This window comes from Pleuronectes platessa, chromosome 11 (genome assembly GCF_947347685.1).
Source record: "Pleuronectes platessa chromosome 11, fPlePla1.1, whole genome shotgun sequence".
Lineage (NCBI taxonomy): Eukaryota > Metazoa > Chordata > Actinopteri > Pleuronectiformes > Pleuronectidae > Pleuronectes > Pleuronectes platessa.
In genome coordinates, this window is record NC_070636.1 from 227,504 (window position 1) to 255,428 (window position 27,925).

General features: G+C 46.5%; 1 protein-coding gene across 6 annotated transcripts; it reads left to right on the forward strand.

Annotated features, from left to right (window-relative positions):
* The first annotated feature begins 288 nt into the window (after positions 1 to 288).
* Positions 289 to 27,761, forward strand: mgaa (MAX dimerization protein MGA a). 6 transcript variants are annotated; one of them, XM_053433974.1, is made up of 23 exons: positions 289 to 414; positions 1,335 to 2,511; positions 3,496 to 5,344; positions 5,980 to 6,094; positions 6,619 to 6,750; positions 7,322 to 7,447; positions 7,888 to 7,998; positions 8,278 to 9,113; positions 10,379 to 10,649; positions 11,087 to 11,214; positions 11,406 to 11,477; positions 11,769 to 11,874; positions 12,391 to 12,749; positions 13,698 to 14,576; positions 14,718 to 15,006; positions 15,503 to 15,766; positions 16,101 to 16,765; positions 17,765 to 17,887; positions 24,169 to 24,277; positions 24,962 to 25,327; positions 25,364 to 25,546; positions 25,841 to 25,957; positions 26,190 to 27,761. In XM_053433974.1, exons 2-23 carry the CDS (start codon positions 1,409 to 1,411, stop codon positions 26,813 to 26,815), a joined length of 8,829 nt encoding a protein of 2,942 aa, XP_053289949.1. In that variant the 5' UTR covers positions 289 to 414; positions 1,335 to 1,408; the 3' UTR covers positions 26,816 to 27,761. The 6 variants fall into 6 exon arrangements, with proteins under 6 accessions (XP_053289949.1, XP_053289950.1, XP_053289951.1 ...); XM_053433975.1 differs by having other exon boundaries at positions 13,698 to 13,806; positions 13,861 to 14,576; positions 24,962 to 25,546; XM_053433976.1 differs by adding an exon at positions 26,042 to 26,088 and having other exon boundaries at positions 24,962 to 25,546; positions 26,190 to 26,436.
* The last annotated feature ends 164 nt before the right edge of the window (positions 27,762 to 27,925 follow it).

Genomic DNA, 27,925 nt, shown 5'->3' on the forward strand with positions numbered 1-27,925 from the left:
CCCCTCTGTACCACTCTCTTCCCCCCCCGCTCCCTCTGTACCTCCCCCCCCCCCCCCCTCTACCTGTCTCTCTGTCTAACCTCCTCTCAGTAATGGCGGCCGTCCTCGTCCTCCAGGCGCAGTGGATCTCCGGGTGAAGTCCCCGGCTGCAGGCAGCTCTGTGGCCGCTCCGCAGCGCTCATCCTCCGGCTCGTCGCTTCGTGAGAGGCCGACACCAGTTTTGAACCAGGTGGCGGCAACAACAACATGGCGTCCGAGGCTGCGCAGTCCCGGAGCAGCCGTCAGATGACGCGGGGCGGAGGACACCGCGTGGTGCGGGTCCGTCCTGGTTAAAGAGCCGAGGGCTTCGACGGGAAACAGACGCTGACGCTCGGACTCACGGTGCTCGTCCAAACTGTGCGCGAGCCCCGCAAGGTAAACCGTGTTCCGACCGGGCACGCGGTGCCGAGGCGCGTGCACACCGACTGTGCACGTTAGTGATGCGTGGGATGCCCAGGCCTGCTACAGTTAGCTAACTGTGACCTGCTACAGTTAGCTAACTGAGACCTGCTACAGTTAGCTAACTGTGACCTGCTAGCTAGCTAATTAACTGTGACCTGCTAGCTAGCTTACAGTTAGTCAGCTAGCTAGCTTACAGTTAGCCAGCTAGCTGTAAGCGTGGAGCACTTCTTCCTTCATGGAACCAAACTGCTGCAGTTTACGTGTCCCATGTGTCTCTGAGGACAAAGCTCCTGAGGAGGTTTTGTGTTGTTGACATTAACTACACAAACTGAAAGCATCGCTCAGCGCTAACTGTAGCTGGTCGTTGTCCACACATGGACCCTGAAGACAACAGCGCGTCCACTGGGACCATCAGACTGAAGGAGACACTACATGTGTTGTTTGGTTGACGTTGTGTTTGTCTCGCTGCGGTGATTTTGGTTTCGTTGTGTTTTTTGGGGTCTTGTTGCAAAGTGAAGTGAAAACTGCAAAGGGCAGTTGGGTCCGGTGGAGAGGACCAGTTGGCAGGTAAACAGGAAGGACTACTTTCCGCGGCAGATTACTCCAAAGTTGGTGGCGTAGTTATTCTAGCAGCAGGAGGGCGGGGACGTCTGAGAAATCGGAGGCTTGTAAACGGCAGTTAACTGGAAAGAGTAGCCTACAGTTAAAAATGAGAACCAATGAGAGATCTCCAAGTCTCTGAACTAGAAAGCCTTCAAATGCACAGTTACTGCTGCGAAGTACAATCACAAAGAGCCCGATGAGTCAGGACTCGGGCCCTGCTCAAGCTTCTTTTCATCGATGGTGTGTAAAATTTAAAATGGCTAACGGAAGTTTGTCCCTTGCTCTTTCAGGGTACAGTCTTGAATCATCAAACAGATGTTTAATAAGCGCTGCCTCAAGTCATTTCGATGTCTGGGACCTGTTCATGGCTCGTGAGAAGAAGCAGAAAGGCATGGTGTTCCATCAAGAAGGGGAACCCACCTCTGCAACAGCACCTGCAGGAACCCATCCCTCTGCATGCCTGGTTGTTCCCAAACTAGGGGAAGCAAGTGAAGGCGAGATGGAACGAAGCACCCATGTGACCAGCGAAGAGGCAGACGGGATTGAAGCCAACATGTATCCATCGAAGGAAGGTGTCGGGACTCCTGCTGGTTTTCCTGCTGTGAAGTATCCCACCAGTTTAACTCCTCATCCAGACAACATGTCACCTGATATCATCTGCAAAGGAATCAGAGTGACGCTGGACAACAACAGCATGTGGAATGAGTTCTTCAGATGTAAAACAGAGATGATTCTGACTAAACAAGGCAGCAGGATGTTCCCTTACTGCCGCTTTCGCATCTCCGGCTTACAGCCATCTAAGAAGTACTGTCTAGTCATGGACATTCAACCTTTAGACAACAGTCGGTACAAGTGGACTGGCAAGAGCTGGCAGGTTGCAGGGAAAGCAGAATGTCAAGTGAAGAGTAAACCATTCGCTCATCCAGAGTCCCCATCAGCAGGTCAACACTGGATGCAGAATCCAGTGTCCTTCTACAAACTGAAGCTCACCAACAACATGTCAGAGCAAGAGGGGAACACCATCCTGCAGCCCATGCACCGCTACTCTCCACGACTGCACGTAGTCCAAACTGACAAAGCAGCGAAAGACATAAAGCTAAATGCTCCTTGTGTTGTCACATTCAGTTTCCCTCAGACTGAGTTCATGGCAGTCACCGCTTACCAGAACTCACGTTTTGCTCAGCTCAAAGTCGACTATAACCCGTTTGCCAAAGGACTGAAGGAGGATGGCTCCAGTTCGCTGGGCCTAAAGCTGAAATTCAACTCTGGCAAAGACTTGCACAAAGCTGGAGGCACAACAACCACTGAACATCGTCCTGTGAAAGAGAGCTTGAAATGTTTGCTTGCAAACCATAAACCAAGAAGCTCAAAAGCAATGGATTCAAAACCTCCGGTGTCAAGGGACCTACAGAATTCAACCACCAGTGGAGATCGGTCGGCTGCCCAGGTTCCAGAGGAAAGTTTGTGGTAAGAGTTTTACTTTGACAGAGAAGATGGCATGCTCTTCAAAGTCTTTGTATCACACATCAGGCTTGCATGAGATTAGAGATGTTCTGATAACATGTTGCTCCCTGATTGAAAGACCTGGAGTTTGCTGATCAGCCGCCACCAAGTGCTGATCCAATGCTAGGGCCTTTAGGAAGTTATGTGTTTTAACAGATGCTGCAGTTTGTTCTTTTTTCCCTTTCTTCTGAATTTGTTGTGTTAATTTGTGCGCTGGCTCTTCAAATGCTTGATGGATTAATAGTGGAGATATTAGTGCCACCCCTCAAAGGTGAAATCTTCACCTCATACTGGCCATCGAACTTACCGATGGATGCGTTTTCTTGACTCAGTTTACTTCCCCTTAGCTTTTGAAGTTATTTTGAAAAACGACCCTGTTGACTGTGCTGATTGGCTCTTCACAAATTTGTTGGAAAAGCTTTTAAACTAACTGCAAAGTCTTGAATTGTGAGTTGGTGTTTTGAAGTTAGAGGTTCTATTTATAATGAACGGCAGCCGTTAGTTTCCCTAGTGTAAAAGTCCTTATGCGTGAACAAGCAATAGAACCAGAGTTGTGGCAAGAAGCTTGGCTGTTATTGGCTAATCTGGAGTTTAATTGGCAGCATCCACCAATGTGAATTTAGTTCACATTGGTGCAGCAGCTATTATTAATAGAAATGTTCTGACAAATTTCCCCCTGTCGACACCAAGTATTTAATATTCTATAAATGCATTACATACAACTTTTGTTATCTAGTTGGAAAGAACTACTAAACAGCACAATGTTGCCGGTAGTATCAGACTCATTGCCGGTGCTGGTATTGGTGTTGAAACCTCTCTAGTTTGTGAGTTTAACAGCTTTTGCTGCAATTCTGTCATATTTACATTCAGCAGTTTATGATTAGACAAGTGTCATGTTAAAGAATATCACTAATATCATTTTTGTATTGTTTGATTGATTTCGTTCAGCAGCAGTTCACAACCATCTCAAAAGTTGTTTTCTGAACTTATTCGAGAGGCTCACGTTTCATTGCAACGATGTAACCTGGATCAGCTGGACACAAAGAACAGCACCTGTCAGCGAGCGGAGCTCACAAACACTACAACCACAGCTTCGGAAAGTAAAAGAGAAGATGTCTCCAAGAAGGACCAAACACCCAGTGAAACATTGTGTGTAAAGAACTGTGAAAATGGGTTAATGTCAAAGAGGAAATTCAAACAGGACAGGCACAATCTGAACTTACACCACTGCAAGGACAATGCTAGCTCGGATTGTTCTGAGGTCACGAAGGTCGTTACTGTTCCAGTGGTGTCCCAGAAAACCTCTGTTGATTCAAACCACAAACTTACACCTGCATTTCCATCAGAGGTGAATATAAAGCAGCATAAACGACCGGCACCTCTACCTCTACCAGCCCTTGCTCTTTTTTTGAAGCAGCATTTGACAAAGTCTAAAAAGTCCAAGAATAGTCCAGGTTCTACTCCCCCAGTACTTTCATCCGAGTCACAGAGTTCTGCTGAGAACTCTACATGTGTCCTCTCTGATCATGCCAGCAATGCTAATGTTCCCTTGAAAGATCTCACTAGCAATATAACAAAATTTAACAACCACGCCTCAGGACAAGCCATTGCAGACGTTCATCCACCTGGAAAAGCAGTTAAAGAAGCCTTTCAGTCTTCTAGTCCATCATGTTTAGATGCTGTAGGCAATGTAGAGCCAAAGGAACCGAGGGCTGATGGTCACTTGGCCTCCATTTCAGTATTCGAAAACCCAGGCTCCAACATGGCCGTACCAGATGACAGTCCAGTGCCACCAAACTCAGATCAGCAATTGTGTACCCATGGAACATTTTCATCCTCCAGTTGTTCAACTCCTGCTAGCTCTTCTGCATCTCCTGTGTTGTCACCGCCCCTTGACACAATGTTAATTGCCCTGAACTCACCACAAACACCACCATTCACAGAGTCTTCTACACTACCCTCAGACTCCCCCACCATAAAGGCTGATTCTTTGCTCCCTGACCCTGAATGTTCTCCTTTTGGCTTCAAGCCTTTGTCAGCTGCTACTTCTCCAGAGCCTTTAGCTGCCCTGCCTGCCTCGTTAGCTTTTGAACTGAACTCCACTACCTCTGAAACGACTCTGAGAGCAGTACCCCCTGAAGAGTTATCACAAAATGTATACTCTACTCCAACTTTGTTAAAATGGCATACGGTGTTACCTACACATGAGCCGTACATAGACACTTCATACACAACATTTCAGTCCACATCACAGCCACTTTCTTTAGTATCTATCTCATCACCTTTGTTGCCTTCTTCGACCCCCACCCACACAGAACCACAAACTCTTGAAACCTCCACATCTATGGCTCTGGATGATCCTACTTTATCATTTCAACAGAACGAACAGTTGCTGCCTTTCCCAGGAGAACTGTCCCCCCTTGCTCTGCAGTTGCCACTGTCTCCAACTTTTTATTCTTTAGATGGAGATGGATTATCACCTACGCCTTCAATCGCAGACCTTGTGCATTTTTTCTCCACCGATGATGACCTTGGGATGGGGGTGGAGTTTTCTAATTCTGAGGCAGTGGCAGTTACCTGCCCACCTCCTACGATAGTAGAGGCAATTGCACATGAACCTTCTCAGCTACTCCAACCTTGCCCAGCCAAGAAACCCTGCAAGAACCAGAAGAAGTTCCGCCAACGAAAGCTTGCCAACATGGATATGGACCAGAAGGTTGATAATGCCACCTACACTAGCATGAAGCCGAACCTGGAGGAAGTGGAGGAGCAGTTATTCATCTCGTTCACATCCAAGGTAAAACTAAAGCTGTTATAACTTCCCAGTGACGTTTCTGTAGCACATTGTTACCAGTATGTCTGAAGTGGAAACTTGATGCTCAAATCCAAAACACACAGTTGGATGATAGGTTTCGCTCCAAGTAAACATTCACACCAACAAACTGTGTCAACACAGCATATAGTCCATTATTGATCAATGTTGTGAGTTGTTCCATCCAACCCGTCTGCAGCTCCTTGTCTCTCTTCTTTAAACAGCCTTTATCAAACAGTCACTGAGGAACAGAACTGTGGGAACTGGAAACTAGCGTTTCTTCTTCACATCAGGTTTTTTTGTTGAATGATCTAAAACCTTCTAGCACTATATATATATATATATATATACACTTGCAGATCTGCTGTGACCAGGTTAAGCAGCCGCTAAATGTAATGTAAACTCTATGTAGCTAACTGGATTCTGAAATGTCCTTATGGGGATAATCTTCCACTCTTGTTTTGTGAATTCTTTCTGTTGTGTCCTTTGATTTAAAGCTCTGATGCTCACAAAGAGGAGATCAGTTAGTGTGAAGGCAGGTAGAGAGGATATAGAGACAAACAGTTGATATCAAATCAAAACTCTGCAGCCGCTGATTAAAGCCAAACCTGGTGTTTCAGGAGGCCCTCAAACTTCACATTGCAGACTCCCCTGAGGAAACGGTCACGCAACCTTCACACAACCAGACGACACCTGAAGGTCACCGGCCACCACCTGCCAACACAACTGAGAATGGTGAAAACCTGCTAACCATATTATTACAGTCAGATAACCATTTCTTTGTGATTTAAAATCTGAATGTATATTGACAGAATAAGAATGTATATTTATTCTGAGTGTCTACAATAGTGAGGGTTGAGGGAGATGGTTAGCCTAGCTTAGCATAACAACAGGGAGCAGGGTGAAACGGCTTCCCAAGCTCCAATAATAAAGGAAAAAATATCTGTACAATAGCTTTAGATATTTCTGAGTTAGTGTTGTACCTTTCCCGGTTAGCTAACAGGCTAATCCCCAGCCTCAGTTTGACTTATTCATAGCACATATCGGTCCTGACACAGACTACAGGCTAACTCGTAAGTGAGCAGGGAGAACATGCTAATGGGAACTACAAGCTAACTTGGAGGTAACAGGAAGTAGAAAATAATTTTTTAATTATGAGTTAAAAGAACTTGTGCTACCTGGAAGTAGCTCAATATAACAAACTAGAAACTAAATTTTAGCAAACAAGGGCTAGAATCTCTTTGAACTGTTATTTCCAGTGAATGATGACGGGACAACGTGTGGGAGTCCAGCAGAGAGTGTGGAGAGGATCAGTAGCTGTGAGAAGACGCTCCTGACGGACCTGAAGATGATGAAACACAAACAGGTCATTCACCCTGTGCTGCAGGAAGGTTCGTATCAGCCCGACCATGTTTCAATATTACACCCAACACAGACATCCAGCAGGACTTGACCCTACCCAGAGGGGGCGCTGCAGAGCTGAGGGAGCCAAACATACTGTCTGAAAAAACAGAAGAAGAAAGAAAACAACTTTATAAATGTAGCACTTTTCAGAACAAAGTTATGAGACAAAATGATGAGTTTACAAAGCAAAGATGAATGTCAAACATTGATCAGAAGAATTGAAATAAAAGAAACAAAATAATATAATTAATTAAATAGAATCGTGGTTACAAGAATGCCATTGTATGAAAAGCTGTAGTATAAGGTGATAAATCTATAAATGTTGTTAGGAGGGATATTAAAGAGGATAATGAGTCGATCAGTCTGATCCCTGCTGGGAAAGAAGATGCCTGCATCTCAGATTGACAGCTGGAGGAAAGGAGCTGAGCTGCAGGAATCTGACTTGAGGCTGTTCTCAGGGTTATGTGGAGGTTTTCACAGTTTTGAAGAAGATAAACGACATTTCCCATCGACACAAACTGAAAACCTGACTGACTGTGGTTGTCTCTGAAAACTCAGTGGGTCTGAAGATGAACCTTCTGGATCCCAGTCTGGCCATAGACCTGCAGTACCTGGGAGTCTGTCTGCCCATCTCCCCTGGAGCGTCTCCGGAGCCCGTGACCCTGGAGCTGCCTCCATCTCAGGGTTAGTTCCTTCACACTGGCCTGAGTTAGGTTTCCATAAAGCTGGGGATCCTGCCTCGGACCAGCAGCCCAAATGCTACAAACACATTCACTTAAAAAGAGCTTGTATCCAGTTTCTTCTATGTGAATGATCGGATAAGTAACTATTCTCTGATCATCGTGAGGTCTTCAAATGTTCAGTTGGACTCCAGGATAAATGGTCAAAGGTCATTGTGACCTCACAAACATGTGTGGCCTCTTCACCATCATATCTCAAGTCTTTCTTCAGGAGATTTCTTTTTCACCAGTTGTCCCTTGGGCTCAAGAATGAGCTGATCAGAGTTAGATGATCCGAGGCCACAGGGACGGAAGGAGTTCATCTTGTGGTTTAGTTTTATTCTAGAATTGTGAGGACCAGTTGGATCCATTAATGGAGCTGTTCCAATGTTGTTGTTTCTGCAGCGTTTGTGTCCAGAACAGGAAAAACCACCGACATCACTCAGATTAAAGGTTGGAGAGAGAAATTCACTGCGTCGGAGGCTCCGCCCACTCCTTCATCAGCCACACCTGAAGGTAAACCACTGTGGTCACTTCCTGTGAACCTTCCCAGTCTCTTTCCTGGTTTGATCTCAGTGTTTGTGCTGTTATCATGTCTGATGTATTATTTGAATCATATTATTATAACAACTTTATAGTTTTTATTAGGAAGACATTAATTTACTACACAATCTCAGTTCTTCACCATTTCAGAGCAGTGACTCTCAGATACTAAATCCTGGATCTCAGCGTCTCCTTCCTAAATGTGAAAAATAAGTCTGGTTTCACTTTGACTACTTCTGTCTTGTTATGCAGCTGGTCCCAGTTCAGATCCGCCCAAGAAGAACCTGTCGGCGTTCTGCAGCGACATGTTGGACGAGTATCTGGAGAGTGAGGGGAAGCTGATCGACGAGCGAGCTGCAAGCTTCTCTCAGCCTGTGGTGGGGCCGGTGGTGTACGAGCTCCCCGCCAGGAGCACCAGCTACGTCCGAACCCTGGACAGCGTACTGAAAAAACATACTGCCAGCTCCCCCACCTCAGACCTCATATCTGGATTCATCCCCCCCTCCAAGAGATCAAAGCCCTCTCTCAAAGAGACCAAGACTTCCAGCAAGGAGAGGAAACACAAAGGTCCTAAAATGATCAAACTCAGACCTGAACCGGCAGCTGCTTCAGTTTCAACACCTGAACCAAGTCCAGCTGAACCAAACCTGGAGCCTAAACAGCCTCCAGTCCCGACCTCAGCAGCCCCCCCGCTATCAGAGCCCACGTCAGCCGTCACTGAACCTCACAAATCCAAGAAACACCGGAAACGAAAGCTCAGTTTCAACCTCTCAGAACTGTCAACTCTGTCCCCTCGGACCCCCACCTCCAATAGGAGAAGGAGACTCAAGTCCTTGTGCCAGACTCTCAGCCCCCCCGGCACCACGGCCCACCTGCCGCATGTCTCAGAGGACCAGGCTCCTCTAGAGTCGGACTCTGAGCTGGGGGCTGGTGCCGATCAGGGCAATGAGGACAGCAGACCTGTGATGACCCGAGCTCTGTTTAGACAGAAGGACCTGGAGGACGGAGTGGTGTGGGAGGGCCGACCCAGGACCAGCATCACCAGTGAGCGGGCCGCCATTGCCCTGACATCACTCTTCACACTAATGGTAAGAGACCACACAGATTTCTAAACTCTCTTTTAGTGCAGTAATGAGTCAAATGACGGTTTTCTATTTTAGTAAACTCAACGTTTGTCAGACAATATATGTGAGAGATAAACAAACCATCCTCACAGAAGCTTTTATATATATATATATATAAATTCCATCTATATTCTACTTTTTAATTATCATCTCCCGGCCACATTTTAATCAAGCACTTCAGCTGCATCGAAACAAGCGCTCCTTCATCCACCTTCAACCAATGAAAAGCAGCGTTAAACAACGTGACGCAGAAAAGCAGCCGTGGAACCGAGCGAGTGAGAGAACAGCCGAGACGTTTAAGGTTTTCAATCTGACCCCCCCCCCCCCCCGAGAGAAACCAACTGAGCCCGTTCTGTTTCTAGTTTCTGAAGCTAACGTTCGATGAAGTGGATGAAGCTGCACTGAGTTTGTTTTATTGTCCCTCGAACACGTTGCTTGTTTTCTGTGATTACAGACGTGTGCAGTGTAAAAACATTGGTCCAGAAACGTGTCCGATGCAAATATCATTTCAGACATGTCACTCAAACCCAGGCAGACACGGCTGTTCTCACTCTGTTAAAGACCCAGAGAAAAGTCAGCTGAAGTTGATGAGAACCATCCACACTGGGCTCGAACCGAGTTCCACATTCTGTGTTAATTTGAATTTAGATGATAAAAATCAGAAGAATTCAGCTTCACAGGTCAACACAAAGTGCAAAGAGACCAAACTGTAAAGACAACGTTTGGTGAAAATCCCTGATGCCTGAGGACAGACATCAATAACAGATGAGACACAATCATATCCCCTCTTTTCAGTTTTCCTTTGCAGGTTAATGAGAACAGGTAACATCTGTCCTGAAACATCTGCATCAAACTTCTAAACAAGAAAGATTGCAGTGTTAATAAAGAAGGCAACATTTCAAACAGAGCAGACGAATGAGTCGGCAGAAGTTTCCATGACTCAGCAGAACATCTGTAGAGAAACGTGAGGAGAGCTCAACAGGAGCATCACTGTGTGCAGGTTTAAACTCTGATGATGGAGACTCAACAACATTCACATCCTCACATTTGATTAGAATAGTCTCATATTCCCCAATCACAGTTGGTCTCAGATCTACAGGGCCTGACATGCTCTGATCACACTGACCACAGAGAGAGCATGTAAGGATTCCCTCTCCCAGGAAGTTTGTTTCAGTACCACTGAGGATAGAGTTTGAACTGTCTTCTGTAACGCTCTGTTTTCCCATCAGGGTTTCGTCAGTGAGAATCCCACCGCTCCCGTCCAGCTGGTCCGCAGACGAGCGCCGCCCTGCCTGAATGACTTCTGCAGGCTGGGCTGTGTCTGCTCCAGTCTGTCCCACTGCTCCAGGATCAGTCACTGCGGCCGGCCTTGCTGCATGTTCGGCTGCAGCTGCCTCAAACAGAAGGTCGTCCTCCTCAAGAACCTCGACGGCTCAGACTCAAGCCCCTCCCCCAAAGGGAAGAGGAGGAGGAGGAGGAGAAGGATGAAGATGGCTTACAGTAAGTAGCATGCAGGTGGCGCTGGTGATCTGGTTTGAGCCTCAGCTCTTGACTTTCCTCTGAGGGGGACTTGTTCACTAAATGAACCTGACAGAGTCTGGAGCCTGATGGGTGATGACGCTTTTAAACACACACACATACACACACACACACACACACTCTCTCAGACACACATGTGTAAACCGGGTCAACACATCATTTGATATTCATGAATGTGAATGACATACCTGTTTGTATGCTTTTAGAGCAGGAAGTGAGGTGTGATCACAGGAGACACATTCAGATGTGAACAAGTGAACTTGAGCTGATCTCAGGACAGATTTGTTAGCAGGTGTGACCTCCGGTTCAAATACATCACAGCTACAAGAGAACACATGACACAGCACCACCTGCACACTGCAGATGAATTCACCTCTAGCTTCCTGTCTGATTTGTAGTTCTAAAGGAGGTGGACAGCGTTTCCCAGCCTGCTGAGCGGGTCAGGATTCTGTGGAGGAAGGATGCTAGAGACTCAGATCCAGATCCGACATCCGTCCCTGACGTAGCATCTGTGCTCCGCAGCTCTGTAAGTCAGTCGTCTACAGTCATGATGTCATTTCCTCTGCAGCTTCAAAAGTGAACCCTGGTGGCACCTGCACCTAGTGGCTCGACTGAAACTCTGCTTGTTGGTGGAGGCTTAAAAACGCAGGTTGGTGATTGAAGCTGGTTTATCAACAGTTGAAGCACAACCTTCAAATCTTGTGTGTTTGTTTTCAGGAGAGCAGTGATAACAGCAGCTGTGCCAGGGTCAGAGGTTACATAGGAAAGAGGAAGAGCTGGAAACAAACGGTAAGACTCACACCAGGAAAGATCTGTTCAATGTGTTTGTGTGGAGGGCTTCTACCTGAGGGGGGGGGGTTCACACAAGCACAGAGATCATGCTCATCAGAGTCCGAGGGACAGGTAAGACCATGAAAGGCAAAGGCAGCAATAAAGAGGATAACTTCAGCTTGTTGTGTTTTTTTACATCTGTGAAAGACTGTAACTGTGTTTCAAAGTGCTATATCAATAACATGTATTATTATAGATAAAGTTAAGAATAGATTCAAAGGCAGATCTGTGTTTCATCTCCTTCTTTAGGACACCAAGAAAATCCTGAAGCCTAAATCTGTTCAACTGAAAGATGTGAAACAGAGAGACCTGCCCCTGATGGAAGCAAAGACCAGTGCCCCCAGTCCTCCTGCTGGTAGGTTCAGTCACACCAGAGGTAGCATCAACGAGTCAAAGAGTAATAGTGTTAGAGGGAAAGAGTAAACGAGTTAAAGAATTAATGATCACAGCCCCTCCAGGCTGGGAGGTCGTGAAGGTGGACACCGAGTATGTGTAAATATAGTTTGATTGATTGATGTGTAGACGTCTGTCTCACAAACAAAGAACACGTCGGATTTCAATGTTGATGATGAAGCGGATCGATAATCTGCTTCACTTCTTCTAAATGTTCTGACACGTCTCAGAGTTAATGTTCAATTGAACACTTAGTTTTTATACATCACAACTTGAGACGTGTGTCATCTACACATTTGATTGATGTTTAGTTCCTACAGCGTGTTTATGAGACCAGGGGATTCCAGAGGCTCTGTGATCATGGGGACTGGGTCAGCCTGGTTTACCCACTGACCGACATCATTCTTTCTTATGATGTTCTGAAAATGTTTGACTCAGGTTTTGTATTGAACTTTTTTCTTGTATTTTTCATACAAAGCAGCTCAGCCAGTTTCCCCCGTGCGGCCTCAGAGTCCCCCCCCAGAGCCGGCCCCGAAACCCTCCAAGCGTCTGATCATCATCGCCGAGTGCAAGTGGGCGACCGACACCGACCGCAACTACGTGCTGAAGAGGCTGTGCGAGGAAATGGCTCAGGACCGACTGGACCAACCTTTCTGGCTCCAGAAGTATTTCATACGTCCCACCAGTCAGAATGTGGAGGAGAGCGGCAGAGGCCGCTGCACACAGCACATAGTCCACATCACCAGACCCACTGAAGAGCCTGAGAAACCAGCAGCTCCACCAAAACCACAACGACTGGGAAACCAGAGGACAGAGAAACCACAACTACAGCAAGAGGTACTGGTTTAAACTTTGCAAATTCCGGCATCAACCCGAAAGAAAATCAAGTAGAAACATGTTTGTGTCACTTTGTGTCAGTAGTGTCAGTTTGTGTCGTTTGTGTCACTTTGTGTCAGTGGTGTCAGTTTGTGTCTTTTGTGTCACTTTGTGTCAGTGGTGTCACTTTGTGTCGTTTGTGTCACTTTGTGTCACTTTGTGTCGTTTGTGTCACTTTGTGTCAGTGGTGTCAGTTTGTGTCATTTGTGTCACTTTGTGTCAGTGGTGTCAGTTTGTGTCGTTTGTGTCAGTTTGTGTCAGTTTGTGTCGTTTGTGTCGTTTGTCAGTTTGTGTCAGTGGTGTCAGTGGTGTCAGTTTGTGTCGTTTGTGTCACTTTGTGTCAGTTGTGTCAGTTTGTGTCACTTTGTGTCAGTGGTGTCACTTTGTGTCAGTGGTGTCACTTTGTGTCAGTTTGTGTCATTTGTGTCACTTTGTGTCAGTGGTGTCAGTTTGTGTCGTTTGTGTGCTTCTTGTCACAGAAACTGATTCTCGTTGAGCTCTGGACAAACTGGATGTTTGGAAATGACTGGGAAACCGTTTTCACTATTTTCTAATAATGTACTTTTATAACCATATTCTTTTCACGGCAAGATACAAATCACACTTAAGATACTTTTCCGGAGGGCTTTTATTGTGAAGCGACTGAAGGAAGTTGTATTCATTTATTTTTATTTCAGTGTTCTTACTGTAGATCTAAAGGTTCGTTTTCTGAGTATCAGTCTGGAACAGTTCTAAATTGTGAGGAAACACAGAAACGTAACATGGAACCGAAACCAGTCCAGCCAGTAGACAGAGCCTTGGGGGACCCCACAAAGGATTGGAGCATGAGAGGAGGAGGGATCTCCATGCAAGCAAATGTTGCACCTTAAACAATGAGATGTGATGTGAATGTGTCTCGTGTCTCTGCAGGGCCACCTGAGACAGGTGAGCGGGGGGGCGGAGCATCTGGAGGCTTGGCAGTGGGAGATCACGGAGGAGGACACGCCTCCAGAGGACTGGCAGCAGGAGCTAGAGGAAGGTGAAGTCCAGGAGGAGAAGCCTCCAGAGGACTGGCAGCAGGAGCTAGAGGAAGGTGAAGTCCAGGAGGAGAAGCCTCCGGAAGACTGGCAGCAGGAGATCAGGGAGGAGGAGAAGCCTCCGGAGGACTGGCAGCAGGAGATCACGGAGGAGGAGAAGCCTCCGGAGGACTGGCAGCAGGAGATCACGGAGGAGGAGAAGCCTCCAGAGGACTGGCAGCAGGAGATCACAGAGGAGGAGAAGCCTCCAGAGGACTGGCAGCAGGAGATCACAGAGGAGGAGAAGCCTCCAGAGGACTGGCAGCAGGAGCTAGAGGAAGGTGAAGTCCAGGAGGAGAAGCCTCCAGAGGACTGGCAGCAGGAGATCACGGAGGAGGAGAAGCCTCCGGAGGACTGGCAGCAGGAGATCATGGAGGAGGAGAAGCCGCCAGAGGACTGGCAGCAGGAGATCACGGAGGAGGAGAAGCCTCCGGAGGACTGGCAGCAGGAGATCATGGAGGAGGAGAAGCCTCCAGAGGACTGGCAGCAGGAGATCACGGAGGAGGAGAAGCCTCCAGAGGACTGGCAGCAGGAGCTAGAGGAAGGTGAAGTCCAGGAGGAGAAAGGCTCAACACTGATGAACAAGGGGAGCAAGAGGAGTGGGGGGGGAAAGAAACGAAAGGAAAAGAAGGAGATGGTCAGTTTGGCTCTGCCGTTCCTAACAGGAATCTCCCCAGCTGGATTCCTCTCAGCCAGAAGAAGACAACCGGGAGGGGCCGACCACCTGGTCCAGGTGAGGACTCGTATATGGTTTCATAAGAACCTCGGATATTATAACATATTATAAAGTTTCCAAGCTTAACAGCCTGAGGACATCAACTCTTCTAAATGTCATCGCAAACACATTAAAGGTCTGTGTGGTTGTTTTTTTCAGGTCAACGGGAAACTCTATCCTCTGGCTAAGATCCAGTTAGGAAAGATGGGGGCGCTCCATCCGGCAAACCGCCTGGCGGCCTATCTGACCGGCCGGGTGGGGTCCAGCAGGAAGCACCTAGGATCTTCTTCGTCGTCCTCCCAATCCTCTAAACCTCCTCAGACACAGAGTTCCGACCCGACCCCCCCAACTAACTTCTTGGCTTCCTCAAACATCATTGCTGCCGACTACACCCCACCCCAAACACAGCCGTCAACCACAGCAGCTACCGCCCCCCCCTCTGCCACAGGTGAGGACACAACTTCTCCGTCAGGGAATAGGACTCTTTCACCTCTGCCCCAGATTCAGCCATGAGCTAGCAGCTTTGAGTCTGCGATGATTGATCAGAAGAAATATTTTATTTAAACATAACCAACAGAACATTAACAGTACAGTTCTGCAAAGCTTTATTGACACAGGACCCACCTCACATTACTGCTAACAAGCTAGCTGTAGACTCCTGCTCCATATGTTGGACTTCAAAACGCTAACTTAGCATTAGCAACCTACTTGTGCTGGGGAGCTGTGGGTCGTGGATTTGACTGTTTGGTGCCACATGATTATTGGCTAATGCAATTTAGCTTTCAAGAATAAAGGTAACTAATGCTAACATTAACCTGAGGATTAGCAAATACTTGTTTTGTGATAGCATATAAAACTAACCACGTCTGTTGTTGAGCAGTTTCACACTTGAACCATTGAATGGAGATCATATCATCTCATCTCAAGACGTCTGTGTGTCACAGTTCTCGACCAATCAGCACCTAAGGGGGCGAGGACCGGGGCTGTTGCTGTGAGGTTGAACCAGAATCCTGCGGCTGGGGGAGTCTCGGTGACACCTGTCACTTCTGTTCCTGGGGTGAAGGGCCTCCTGCCCATCGGTCAGAGGATGGTCCTGCAACATGTTCTCACAGCACCAGATGGAAGGCAGTACTACCGCCTTCCAGATGGTAAGCTGGTCCAGCTTCTTCCCATCAGCAAGACGAGAGCAGCTCCGCCTGTTCCCAGAGGTGAGTCCTCACGCCTGAACAAGGGACAGAACTACTGACAGGGTCAGACGTCCACAGACGCTGTTATGATTCATGTGGTGTCTGTGTCACATGATCAGTCCATGAAGGCCACTGTCCCTCTCTTAAAGCTCTGTGGTTGGTCTCCATGCTCAGGGATGTGTTGTGTTGTGAGCTGAATAAACTTCAGTCTTTATTTAGCTCAGAGTCAGTTTTACACCAGCTACACAAACAAGAGCAGGGCACTGGAGCCGGTTCCAGCCTGGAGACCATCAGCGACTGTATATAAAGACAATTATTCTAACTCTCCCCCCACCACTTCTTCTCCCCCCTCCAGGTTGTGCTCCCCCCTCATTCCTCCCCCCTGCGACAGGACTCCCTGTTGAAATCCCACCACGGACCTCTCTCCTCTTCTCCCCCCTGTCTGGCCTCCAGTCTTTCTCTGGGCCCCCCTGTCCCCCCCCCCTTGGCCCGGGCACTGGTTTCCTGTCTCAGAAGACGAAGTGCACCTTTAAAATCCTTCCTACCAACTCCAAGAAGGAACAGATCTTTATCAGCTGTCCTGAACTCCCCACCCGGGTGGTGACGACTCCCAGCACCTCTCTCCAGAGCTCCTCCCACCCCCCCGCCCCCCTGTTGAACCCTCTCTCCCTCAAACTCTCCAAAGGTCAGGGGGCAGAGCTCAACGGCAAAACAGTGAAGGTGTCAGTGGACTCTGTGATTGCTGGTGGGCTGTCCGCCTTTCAGAAACCCACTACATCCCAGACCTCTACCATCTCCCTGACCCCGCCCCCTGCTTCAGGGTCAGAGGTCACACCTTTACCCCCATCGCACCCCATTGCTGAGCCTGAGGTGGCCTCTGACCTGGTGGACCTGGACATAATCTGCGTGGACAATGAGATGGAGGTCATTACCCCAGAGACCTCTGAGGTGCTGGACCTGGCAGGGTCTTCAAGTGGAGAGACAGAAAACTCGTCAGACTTTGGAGACGAAGACAACCAGGTAAGAGAAGGAAGACAATAAAAGAAAAGACATAAAGAAAAGTGGAGACCAGCGGTTTAACAGCTTGATGCTCCGGTTTCAACAAAGCAGGTTTTTAAATTGTGGGAGAATATAAAGAAAAAGGAAATGATGGGAAGCGGATGAAAACATTTTATTTGAAGAGAAAATGTTAATTAGGTTTCTGCTCCAGTTTTTGTTGTGTGTTGATATTCTGGGAACCTGTGTGATGCTCAGCCGGAGAAGAAGCTGTTTGATGGAAGCTTGTTACAGAGGCCACATCGTGTGATTTTAGTGAAACGTTTCTCATCAAGAGGCTTCGTCACTTCAGCTCCACTCGTCTTCTTGGTAAAGAACGGATTCAGATCTCGTTCCCACTCGTTATTCTGTCGTGGTCACGTTGTTTATCCCAAATGTCACCTGATGGTTTTCATAATTATGAAAATACCTGTTAACATTTAAATAATTGTGTATATATAGAAATATAAGACATGTTGATATAACATGGATAGAACTCATTCCATCCATGTTTTGATAGACAACATGACCAGCCAATGAGAGAAGCGCTGCACCGAGCCAATCATGTGTCTGGTATGGAGCTCCACTCACAGCGGGTTGGTTGAGAGCAGAGGAGCATGTGTTCATGTTGGTCTCCTGCAGAGAGGAGGACGACTCGGGGGGGGGGGGGGGGGGGGTTCACTGCTGCTGCTTCAGACGCTGCCTGAAGCTCCGCCTCTGACCTGCGCTCACTTTACACTTTAACACCATCACTGATCTCAAGTTGTCAGGACACGGACTGACGTGGTTAGATTCTCTACAGTTTGTGAGACGCGTTTAAACCTGCTACACAACACGAGTCGCACAGTCAGGACATCAGGGTCGATAGAAGTAGGATGAACCAGAGCTCAGTTACAAAGAGTCTGAATCCCTTTGTAAATGTATGTACATTTTCATTGTGAGATATTGTGTAGACTGATGGGAGCCTTTTGTGTGTGTGCGCAGCGACAGGTTCACAATTTGTTGGAGAGGAGGCGTCGAGTGAAGATGCGTGAGATGTTCCGAGGTCTGAGGAACGAAGTTGGACTGACGGACGACAGAACTTCCAAGATCTCCACGCTGAACAAGGTCAGAACTCGCTTCCTCATTATTTCCTGTTCTTTGTTGTGTTTTCACTGCAAACTGTTACTTATCGCTCCTGAATGTGTAGTTGGACTCAAAGATGTTTTTTTTTTTTTTTTTTTCAATATTTTATTTATAAATTTTCAATATATAAAACAGGCAATAAGCATATTGTGACAGAAAAAAGACACATTGAACAAGTGTTCATGGACAAACACATATTGTACAGACAGCAAAAAAAACAAAAAAAACAACAGAGAGTACAAAGAGAGAGAGAGACAGAGAAAAATAAATAAATAAATAAATTAAAAAAAAATAAATAAAGGGGACCTGCTCTGAAACAGTACATACAATTATCTACAGAACATACCTGTCATTATATAGAAGTCAAAAACATGAAGTTACGTTGGTAGAAAGGAATGTGAGTGGAGCATGACTATCACTGTTGGGTCATTCTTGACAAATATAAAAAGAAAGGTTGCCAAATCTTATCAAAGGCTGCAGAGCTGAGAGAGACATTGTGTCGGATCCTTTCCATATGCAGCAGACTGGTAGTTTCTGAAAGCCAGGCCTTAAAGGAAGGCGCCTCACCACTCTTCCATAAAGTTAGTATGTTCCTTTTTGCTATGACCATGCCGTATTGTATAGTCCTACGGTGTTCGTTGGTGAGCATAGAAAGGTGCTGGGAGCCACCTAAAATTGCAGTGAATGGATCTGGAGAAATGTTACACTCATATACCTCAGAAAAGCATTTGAAAATATCAGACCAAAACTGGTTCAATTTGGGACAAAACCAAAAGAGATGGCCTAAGGTTCCCTCAGCTGACTGGCATTTCGAGCAGATTGGGGATACAGAGGGGTAGAAAGAATGGAGTTTGGTACAGGAATAATGTAATCTGTGGACAACCTTAAATTGAATAAGTTGGTGCCTTGAATTTATTGAACATTTATGAATATCACCGAGGTAGGATTCCCAGTCATTGTCGCTTATCGACAAGGCTAAGTCTTTCTCCCAAGCCTCCTTTAAGTGCTGGGATGAGGTCGGGTTAAGTGAGGTGAAAAGATCAACAAATCGCGAAGTGAGTTTCTTAGAATCAGGAGGTCGAGTCAAAAGAGTGTATAATTCAATGGGAGCTGGCAACGATTGAAAGTAAGGAATATTTTTGCGGGTGAAATCTCTAATCTGCAGGTAGCGGAAGAAGTGCGTGTCTGACAGTGTATATTTCCCCTTCAGCTGAGCAAAGGTGGCAAAAGTCTTGTTAAGATAAAGGTCCCCAATGGTGGCAATACCTTTATCCCTCCAGAAAAGGAAAGTGTTATCAGACAATGAAGGTGGGAAAGCGTGGTTTCGGTAGAGAGGGGTGTAAGAGGAGATCTCAGGCAGGTTAAATGATTTCCTTATTTGATACCAAATTTTTAAAGAGCTTGTAACTATGAAATTATTTCCAGCAATGGATTTTAAGGGTTGAGCTGAGGAGAAGAGGAGGGCTGGCATAGAACTGACGGGGAGACTTTGTTCAATTGCGAGCCAAGATGGGGTGTGGGCAGTAACATTACCCTGATGTGCGTTTTGCCAATACATTAACGCTCTGCAATTCGCTGCCCAGTAGTAGTGGCAGAAGTCTGGTAAACTGAGGCCACCAGCTGATCTGGGTTTGGTTAAATGTTTTTTAGCAATACGATGCGTTTTGAAACCCCACACGAAAGGTAGAATGAGTGAGTCTAATAATTTAAAAAAGGATTTGGGCAAGAAAACAGGTAGATTCTGGAAGAGATAGAGGAATCTGGGAAGAGTTACCATTTTGATTGCATTGACACGACCTATCAGAGATAATGGTAGCAGTCTCCAGGATTCGATATTCGATTTTAATTTATCAATCATGTCCAGGAAATTCAGTTTATAAATTAACTTGGGGTCTTTAGGGATTGTGGTTCCTAAGTATTTGATTTTGTCTGTTACAATTTTAAATGGCAGGTTTTTAAGGAAAATTGGGTCCAGATCACCTGTAAGGGGCATGAATTCACTTTTATCCAGATTTACAGTGTAGCCAGATATTTCACCAAATTTTTCAATGAGTCTTAATAAAGGGGGGAGGGAGTCTTCTGGGCGGGATAAAAACAAAACTACATCATCCGCGTACAGCGAGATACGGTGGTCGACCCCCCCAAGGATTACTGGGGCAATAGAAGGGTGGTTCCTGATACTGACAGCGAGGGGCTCCATTGCAATAGCGAATAATAATGGGCTGAGGGGGCAGCCCTGCCGGCAAGATCGTTGTAATTTGAAGGTAGGAGATCTGTTGTTGTTAGTGATAACTGAAGCGGTAGGACGAGCGTATAGCATTTTGACCCAGGAGGCAAAGCTCTCCCCCAGACCGAACTCCCTTATTGCAGCCAATATATACGACCACTCAACTTGATCAAACGCCTTTTGGGCATCAAGAGCGAGGACAGCTATTTTAGAATCTTTACCAAAACTAGTGTACATAATATTCAACAGACGCCTTACATTAAAAAAAGAAAATCTGCCTGGAATAAATCCAGTCTGATCTTCATGGATTATATCTGCAATGCATTTATTCAGTCTGTTTGCAAGAATTTTAGTGAACACCTTAAGGTCACAGCCCAGGAGGGCAATAGGTCGGTATGAGGAGGGGTCTGTCTGGGTCTTGTCTTTTTTCAAGATCAGAGAGATGTTGGCAGAGTAAAGCGTCTCCGGGAGCAGACCAATTGACATAGAATGATTAAACATTCTTAACATGACAGGAGCTATAATGTCTAAATATGCTTTATAGAATTCGATGCCAAATCCGTCCGGGCCGGACGCCTTTCCACTAGGAAAAGAGCGGATTGCCTGTTGAACTTCCTCTAATGTTATGTCAGCATTTAAATCTGTTTGTGCAGAGGGACTCAATTTAGGCAGGTGGAGAGTGCGGAGAAATTCAGAGGTATGAGTTGCAGTAGTGGTAGACTTTGAGGTGTAAAGATCTTCATAGAATTCACGGAAACATTCATTCATTTTCTCAGGGTCTGTAGTAGTGGTTCCCGATTTGGTCTTAATTTCATGAATCATTCTGCTAGCCTGGATGTTCCTAAGCTGGCGAGCCAGTAGTTTATCCGGCTTGTCGGCTAGCTCGAAGTGTTTTTGTTTAACTTTTAGTAACATTAAGCTGACTTGGTCAGAAAGGATAGCATTATATTTAGACTTTAATTTGGTTATTTCGACAAGCTTAGAAGGTGAGGCGGTCAATCTGTAGTCTCTTTCTAATAGTTTGAGTTGAGTTGTGACATCAATTAATTCTTTCTTCTTGTCTTTTTTTATTTTAGCCTCATGAGCTATGATATGTCCTCGTATAACAGCTTTAAAAGCCTCCCATAGAGTGGAGTCATTTACCTCGGGTGTATCATTTTCATGAAAATATTCTGTTATTCTGCTGGCTGTTTGCTGGCGAAATTGTATGTTGTTAAGTAGTAAAGGATTGAACCGCCAGTTAAATGCGGTCTTGGTCCCACCAATATTTATTTTTAGTTCAACCGGGCTGTGATCAGAAATTATGATATCATGATATTTGGAGGAAATTATATCTGAGGTCAAAGTGGCGTCAGTCAAAAAGTAGTCAATTCTCGTATACGACTTATGTACGCTTGAGAAGAAGGAAAAGTCCCTATCGTTTGGGTGTTGCAGCCTCCAAATGTCAAGAAGGTTCATTGACTTAATTATATTATTCAGCGCAATACTGGCATTAGAGAGACTGGTGGGGCGAGAGGAGAGTCTATCAAGAGAGCAGTCCAATACCGTATTAAAATCACCACCCGCGATTAAATGAGTGGATGATAAATCTGGAATAAGGTTGAAGACTTTCCTAAAAAAACCAGGGTCGTCAAAGTTAGGTGCGTAAATATTCAGAAAGGTTACATGCCGTGACAGAATGCGGCCTGTTACTATTAAATAGCGGCCGTTAGGGTCAGAGACAGTGGAAATATGTTCAAATGGAACGGTCCGTCTGATTAATATGGCTACACCTCTGGCCTTAGAGGAGAAAGTTGACTGATATATCTGAGAAATCCAAGCACATCTCAACCTCCATTGCTCATTATGTTTAATATGCGTTTCTTGCATAAAAATAATATCTCCTGACAAAGACTTTAAATGGGAGAAGACTTTGCCTCTCTTCAAGTTACTCTGCAAACCCCTGACATTCCAGCTAAGTAGTGTTAAACTGCCACCTTGTGGCGGAGCAGGAGAGTTGTCAATGATCACAGAAGGATAGTAGATGTATGACGACGTAACATATCGAAAGGCATAATAGGTATGGTACATTTAAGAAGAGCAGGCGAAAAAAGGGAAAACGAGAAGACATACAGACTAAACCCCCCCCCCCCCGTCCACCCCACCAAACGAGGTGGAACAAGAAAAACATAAGCACTGAGAAACGGCTAAACACTGCAAGAAACCGTCGAACTAGAATAATACTCCTTGCTAAAGCAGAGAACATGATTCGCTAATCAATAGACCGGTAGCCCCGTCCACACAAGTAAACGAAAAACACTCATATATTTAGCAGTTAAATAGCACTCAATTCTTAGTGTGACTGAGAAACTGAAACGGGTACCACTAAAATGTCTTACGTGGGTGTCTGGGAGCGGCAGCAGGATGAATAAGTTCCCCGGGCGGGGATAGAGCTCACACCGGAGCGGCGGGGGATGTAATACATTTGTCTATGAAAGACTCGGCATCCGTGGCATCCTGAAATATTTTCTGCTCCGTGCCGTGATTGAAGATCAGTCTGGCGGGGAAGAGGAGACCGTGTTTGATCCCGGCGTCCCTCAGTTTCTTTTTTGCCCCGGCAAAGGCGCGGCGTTGTTCGGTGACTTCAGGTGAAAAGTCTGGGTATACGCTGATTCGGGCGCCGTTGAAGGTCAGGGGAGCCTGCAGGCGGGCAAGCTTAAGGATTTTTTCCTTCTCCGGAGGGTGATGAATCTTAGCGATCATGGTGCGTGGACGGCCGGCTGAGGGTGGACCGATGCGGTGCGCCCGGTCAACTTTGAGTCCACTTGAGAAATGATTGGTCCCGAGGAGCTGCGGCAGGAACTCAGCGAGAAACTGAGTCGGGTTGCCTTTCTCAACTTTTTCCGGTAGCCCAGTAACTTTAATATTGCAGCGTCTAGATCGGTTCTCGAGGTCTATTAGCTTACGTTTAGTGGACTTGTTGGTTTCCAATAGCTCCGTGCACCGTTTCTCCAGGGCTGCGATGCGGGACTCGTGGTCGTTAGCAAAACCCTCCAAGTCGGAGATGCGTGCCGTGTGGTCCGCCAGGGAAGTCTGAACTTGTTGAAGGTTAGAATCAAGCGCGTTGAATCTGGCGTTCATGTCATTGTCCAGTTTCCCAATAGCCGCCAAGACGCTAGCCAGCGTGGGTTGTGACGTTGAAGGATCATCGGTGTTAGCAGCGGAGCCTGGGCTGTTAGCCGGGCTTAGCTCAGGGCTAACGGCACCAACCTTTTCCATAGTAGGAACGGTTTTGCCGCTTTTCTTTGGGTTCGCGTTCGGATGCGAAGGTTTCTCCTTAGGTTTGTTTCTGCTGGGTCCGCTCATATTTCTGAAAGTGTTGATTTTAGCAAATATTTAGCGAGAGTGTGGAGGAGCCACTCGAAAACAGGACTACTCCATGCAGTGCTCACTAGCGCCCCTCTCAAAGATGTTTTCATTAGGATTAGGTCAAAGGTCACTGTGTGAGCGGATGTACTTTATCTCCTGGTCCAGCAGAGGGCGCTCACTGTCTGCTTGACCTATTTTTAGTAAAGTAAGAGCCCAATTAGTGCTTCTGCGTTGACGCTACGCCGTAGGTTCACACGGAGCCTTCGCACAGGGCAGAGCATTCAGTTGTGTGTATGTGTGTGTTGGTTGCGTGGCAATTACACCACCGAAACACTAGTGGCAGTAGAGTTTCTATGCTGGTGTCTGGTTAGGGTTCTGTTTGCTTCAGAATAAGAGCGCTTCTAAGAGGATCATGTCAGAGCTGATAGAAGTTGAAGAGCAGTTACTTTTTAAAGGACTACAAAGAAGAAAAGAGACCTCGCCCGTGTTCTTTCCACCAATTAGATGTCAGAGTACTGCCTAGGCTCTGTCTAGGCTACACGCAGGCTACGGCTAGCTTAACGCAGAATTGGGCTTACGTCAGTATTGTTAAGTTGTAACCATCACGACACCAGTTCATTCAAATATATTTGAACAAATGTTTCATGTCAGATCCTTTTGATGAGTCCGAGTTGTGTCTGTGCTGCAGGCGGAGCAACTGATCCAGGAGCTGAGGTGGACGGAAGCACATCTGACCGAGAAGAAGAGGAGGCTGATGAAGAGGAGGGACCACTTCCTCTCAACCATCGCTACAACAGGTACAAACGATAATAAACACAAGTTGTGAGTCTGTGAAACAGCTGAGACGAAGTCGGACCACAGGAACTGAACATAGAAAGCACGTGAAGGAAGAAACTCGAGTTTCTAGAGATAACAGCAAAAACACAACATGCCTCCATATCTGCCCCTGGGGTGTCCAGTGACCACAGCCCCGACATCAGACTCCACTGGGAACCAGTGGATTTATACCAAGTTTTTGACGTCGATGTCTCTGATGTCCTTCTGAGCCATGTTGACATCGCTCGATCCGTTCACGTCCCTTTGAGAACGATGTCCTTTCCTTAGTTTCTATTGTTCTTCACGGTTTTCTACTGATTTTCCTTCGAGTATCTGAATTGTTTACAAACCTCATTTTCCATGTGTCTGCTGATGTCAAGTAGAAATAGAATCAGAGTGTCGGACCTGTTAAAATCGACATGTGTTCTCAGACACACACTGAGAACACATGTAAATGACATGTTCAGAACTAATGAACTGTTTGACTATAAAAACAATCCCAGATGTTTTACCAGCTGTTCTTCCTGAATTCAGCAGCTGGAACTGTTTCTTTTATTCTGTAGGTGTGTTCTCCTCTGAACAGTTTGATCCTCGGCTCGGCTGTCAATCTAACTATCCATGTCTGTGATTGGTCAGGTGAAGTAATCCTGCCTATCTCTCAACAGGAAACAACATTGATAATGACATCATATTCATATCATCGAACGTACAGCTGCCGACTCTCCCAGTTCCTCCAACCACTGCCCAGTCCTCTACCAAACCTGTCCCCCTTCCTGTTGCTGCATCTGTCCAGACACCTGTCCCTGTCCCTGTAGCTGCACCTGTCCCTGTCCCTGCCCCTGTAGCTGTCCCTGTCCCTGTCCCTGTTGCTGCATCTGTCCCTGTCCATGTCCAGACACCTGTCCCTGCACCTGTCCCTGCACCTGTCCAGGTGTCTGTCCCTGTCCCTGCACCTGTCCCTGTCCCTGCACCTGTCCAGATGTCTGTCCCTGTCCCTGCACCTGTCCCTGTCCCTGTCCAGACACCTGTCCCTGTCCCTGCACCTGTCCAGATGTCTGTCCCTGCACCTGTCCCTGCACCTGTCCAGATGTCTCAGAGGATCCTGCAGGTGTCCCAGTCCTGCCTTGCTCCTCTTGCTGTATCCCATATCACACCTGTGGTTCACTACCGGCCAAAGACGATACCAAACATCTTGTCTCACAGTAGAAGACCAGTTCCATCATCATCATCTCTGCTCCCGACTGCTGAGGGTGAGTTGGACGGATTTGTTGATGGGTTATTGATCGATCAGGGGACTCATGAACTTATTTACTCACCACTCATACAGATCAAATAAAAGTAATTAAACTTTAAGCATTGAGCTTTTTAAATTGACTTTATTCGAAGCAGGTTAGGTAAGTATCAGGTGAGTTGGTGAGTCAGCTTTGTGTCTTTAAGTTTCTTTACATAAGGTCACGTGATCGTGATGAGCAGTCGTGTGTTGACACAGACGAGGAACACGGAAAGTTAATGTTTGTGTTAAACAGCTGTTTGTGTTGGTGAAGCTCCGCCTCTTCAGGTTCTGGTACCGGCTGACGTTCTGTCTCGGATCGGTGCCGCGCTGCCAGGACAACAGCTCCTGAGTCCGCTGATGGTTCTGCAGACGACAGCTCCAGCACCAGGTAGTGACTGAGCACTGGGACCTTCTTCTCTGCTTCACATTTCTTTTATTTTGAAAGTAAGTTGTGTCCTCTACCTGTCTGTAGGAGTAACCTCGGTCACCCTCAACGTCCCCAGTCTGACCAATCAGCAGGTCACTCTCAGCTCACTGCCCCGCCCCCCATCTGCTCCTAGCTAATCTAGCATATGTTCTGGTTTTTTCTCTAACCTCTCTCTAACCTGATTCTCCCTCAGAATCCAGAACCTTCTCAGAGGCTTCAAACCGGCTGCACCTGCCTCAACCCCCTCAGAGGGTTTCTGCAGGACCAGTTCTCCCCTCAGACCAGATCCTAGACCAGGCCCCATCCTCCTCCTCCACCCTGTGCCCAGGACTGAGTGTTGATTGTGGGGCAGAGGTCGGTTCTCTGGGTGTGGGGCCAAAGACCAGAGCCGACGGTGGCACTGAGAGTCCGACGTCCCTCAATGAGATCGTCTCCGTCAACCAGCGGACTGTCTCCACAGCCGGGGTCTCGTATGAGGTGGACCACGCAGGGGGTGGAGCCAAGGAGCAGGGCCACACCCACAGCTTGGAGTTGGACAGTGACAACAGTGCTGCCATTGAGACACAGCAAGGAAGTCTTCAGGGCCACACGGAGATGACGCAGACCGGACCTCAAACTGGACCAACCGATGGGAACGCTACAGGTAATGCCCTGGCCCCGCCCCCTCTGCTGCAGAGGAAGGTGGGAGGGGCTAAGGTGTTTGACTCTGCCAGCAGTGACAGAGCAGCAGTGGGCGAGCGGAGGGAGGAGGGAGTGACGGCCTGGAGGCCGATGCCGCGGCTGGTTCCTCTCGGGCTGAGAGGAAACCCGCCCAGCTGATGATGGCGCTGCTTGATCAGTGTCTCATTGGTCATCGCTGTTTATTAAGTTATTTCAAATATTAACGTCCTCGCAAACAAACATGACACATCTGCAAAACTGTAAAAGCCAGAAGTCGACCTGCAGTGTGTCACGTTATAGGAAGTATGTGGACACGTGTCTGAGTCCTCGATGTCTCACACCTGAACTCTGAAGATCACCTGAGACGGGCGTGAACAGTGACACCCCCGACCTCAACCTTGACCCTGACCCTGACTACAACCTCGGCCTTGACTCAACCATCATGAAAGTTCTTTCTCTTCAGTTTTCAAATTAAAAGCTCACGTTGTTAATCTCAGAACCAAATTCACCACGCAATACAAACATTTTAATGTTTTAAACCTTTTAAGGATTAAAAAAGGTGATTTGCTTCATTCAAGTGTTTACATAATCTGATCTGAAATCATTTTTCTAACTTTCATTTAAAGGTCGTAAGAAAGTGCCCTGCAAAAGAATATCTATAAAAATAAAGAAATAGTTTAAGTCTCACAAATCTTCAACCTGTTTTCTCTAAAAATATAAGTTTTCTAAGTCTCATCTCTTTGTGAAACTCTACATTATTGTTATCTGTCCATGTTATTGTGTATGTGGACAAACTTTTTTTATTCTGACATTTTAATAATTTTTTGACGGGACGTAGAAAAACCTGAGTGAAGGAAACGAATGAACACAAATGACCCTACCCGTGGTTCAAGGATGAAGACGAGTGAGAACAGGAAGTCTCCGCTCGGTGTTGGATGAAGACGCAGCTGCTTCTTGTTTGTTGAATTAAATGATGTTGTACAGTTTGTTTTTCTTACATTTGTATTTTTGTACTTGTGAAAGAAACTTTCTGATGTAAATATAATTTGTCTGATCGCACAAACATCAGTGTTCAACACTAATATAAATAAAGTTTGAATATGAACTTTTGATCAAATATTTAAACAGTCTTAAAAAGCAGCTGACCAAAGCAACCATTTCAATTTTGAACTTAACGAACTGAAATATTCTTTGATTCTGACATTTTGATCCAAATACAGAGAAAAATAGGGTTAGGGTTATCTATAAACACATTTTTCCCAGCAGCCA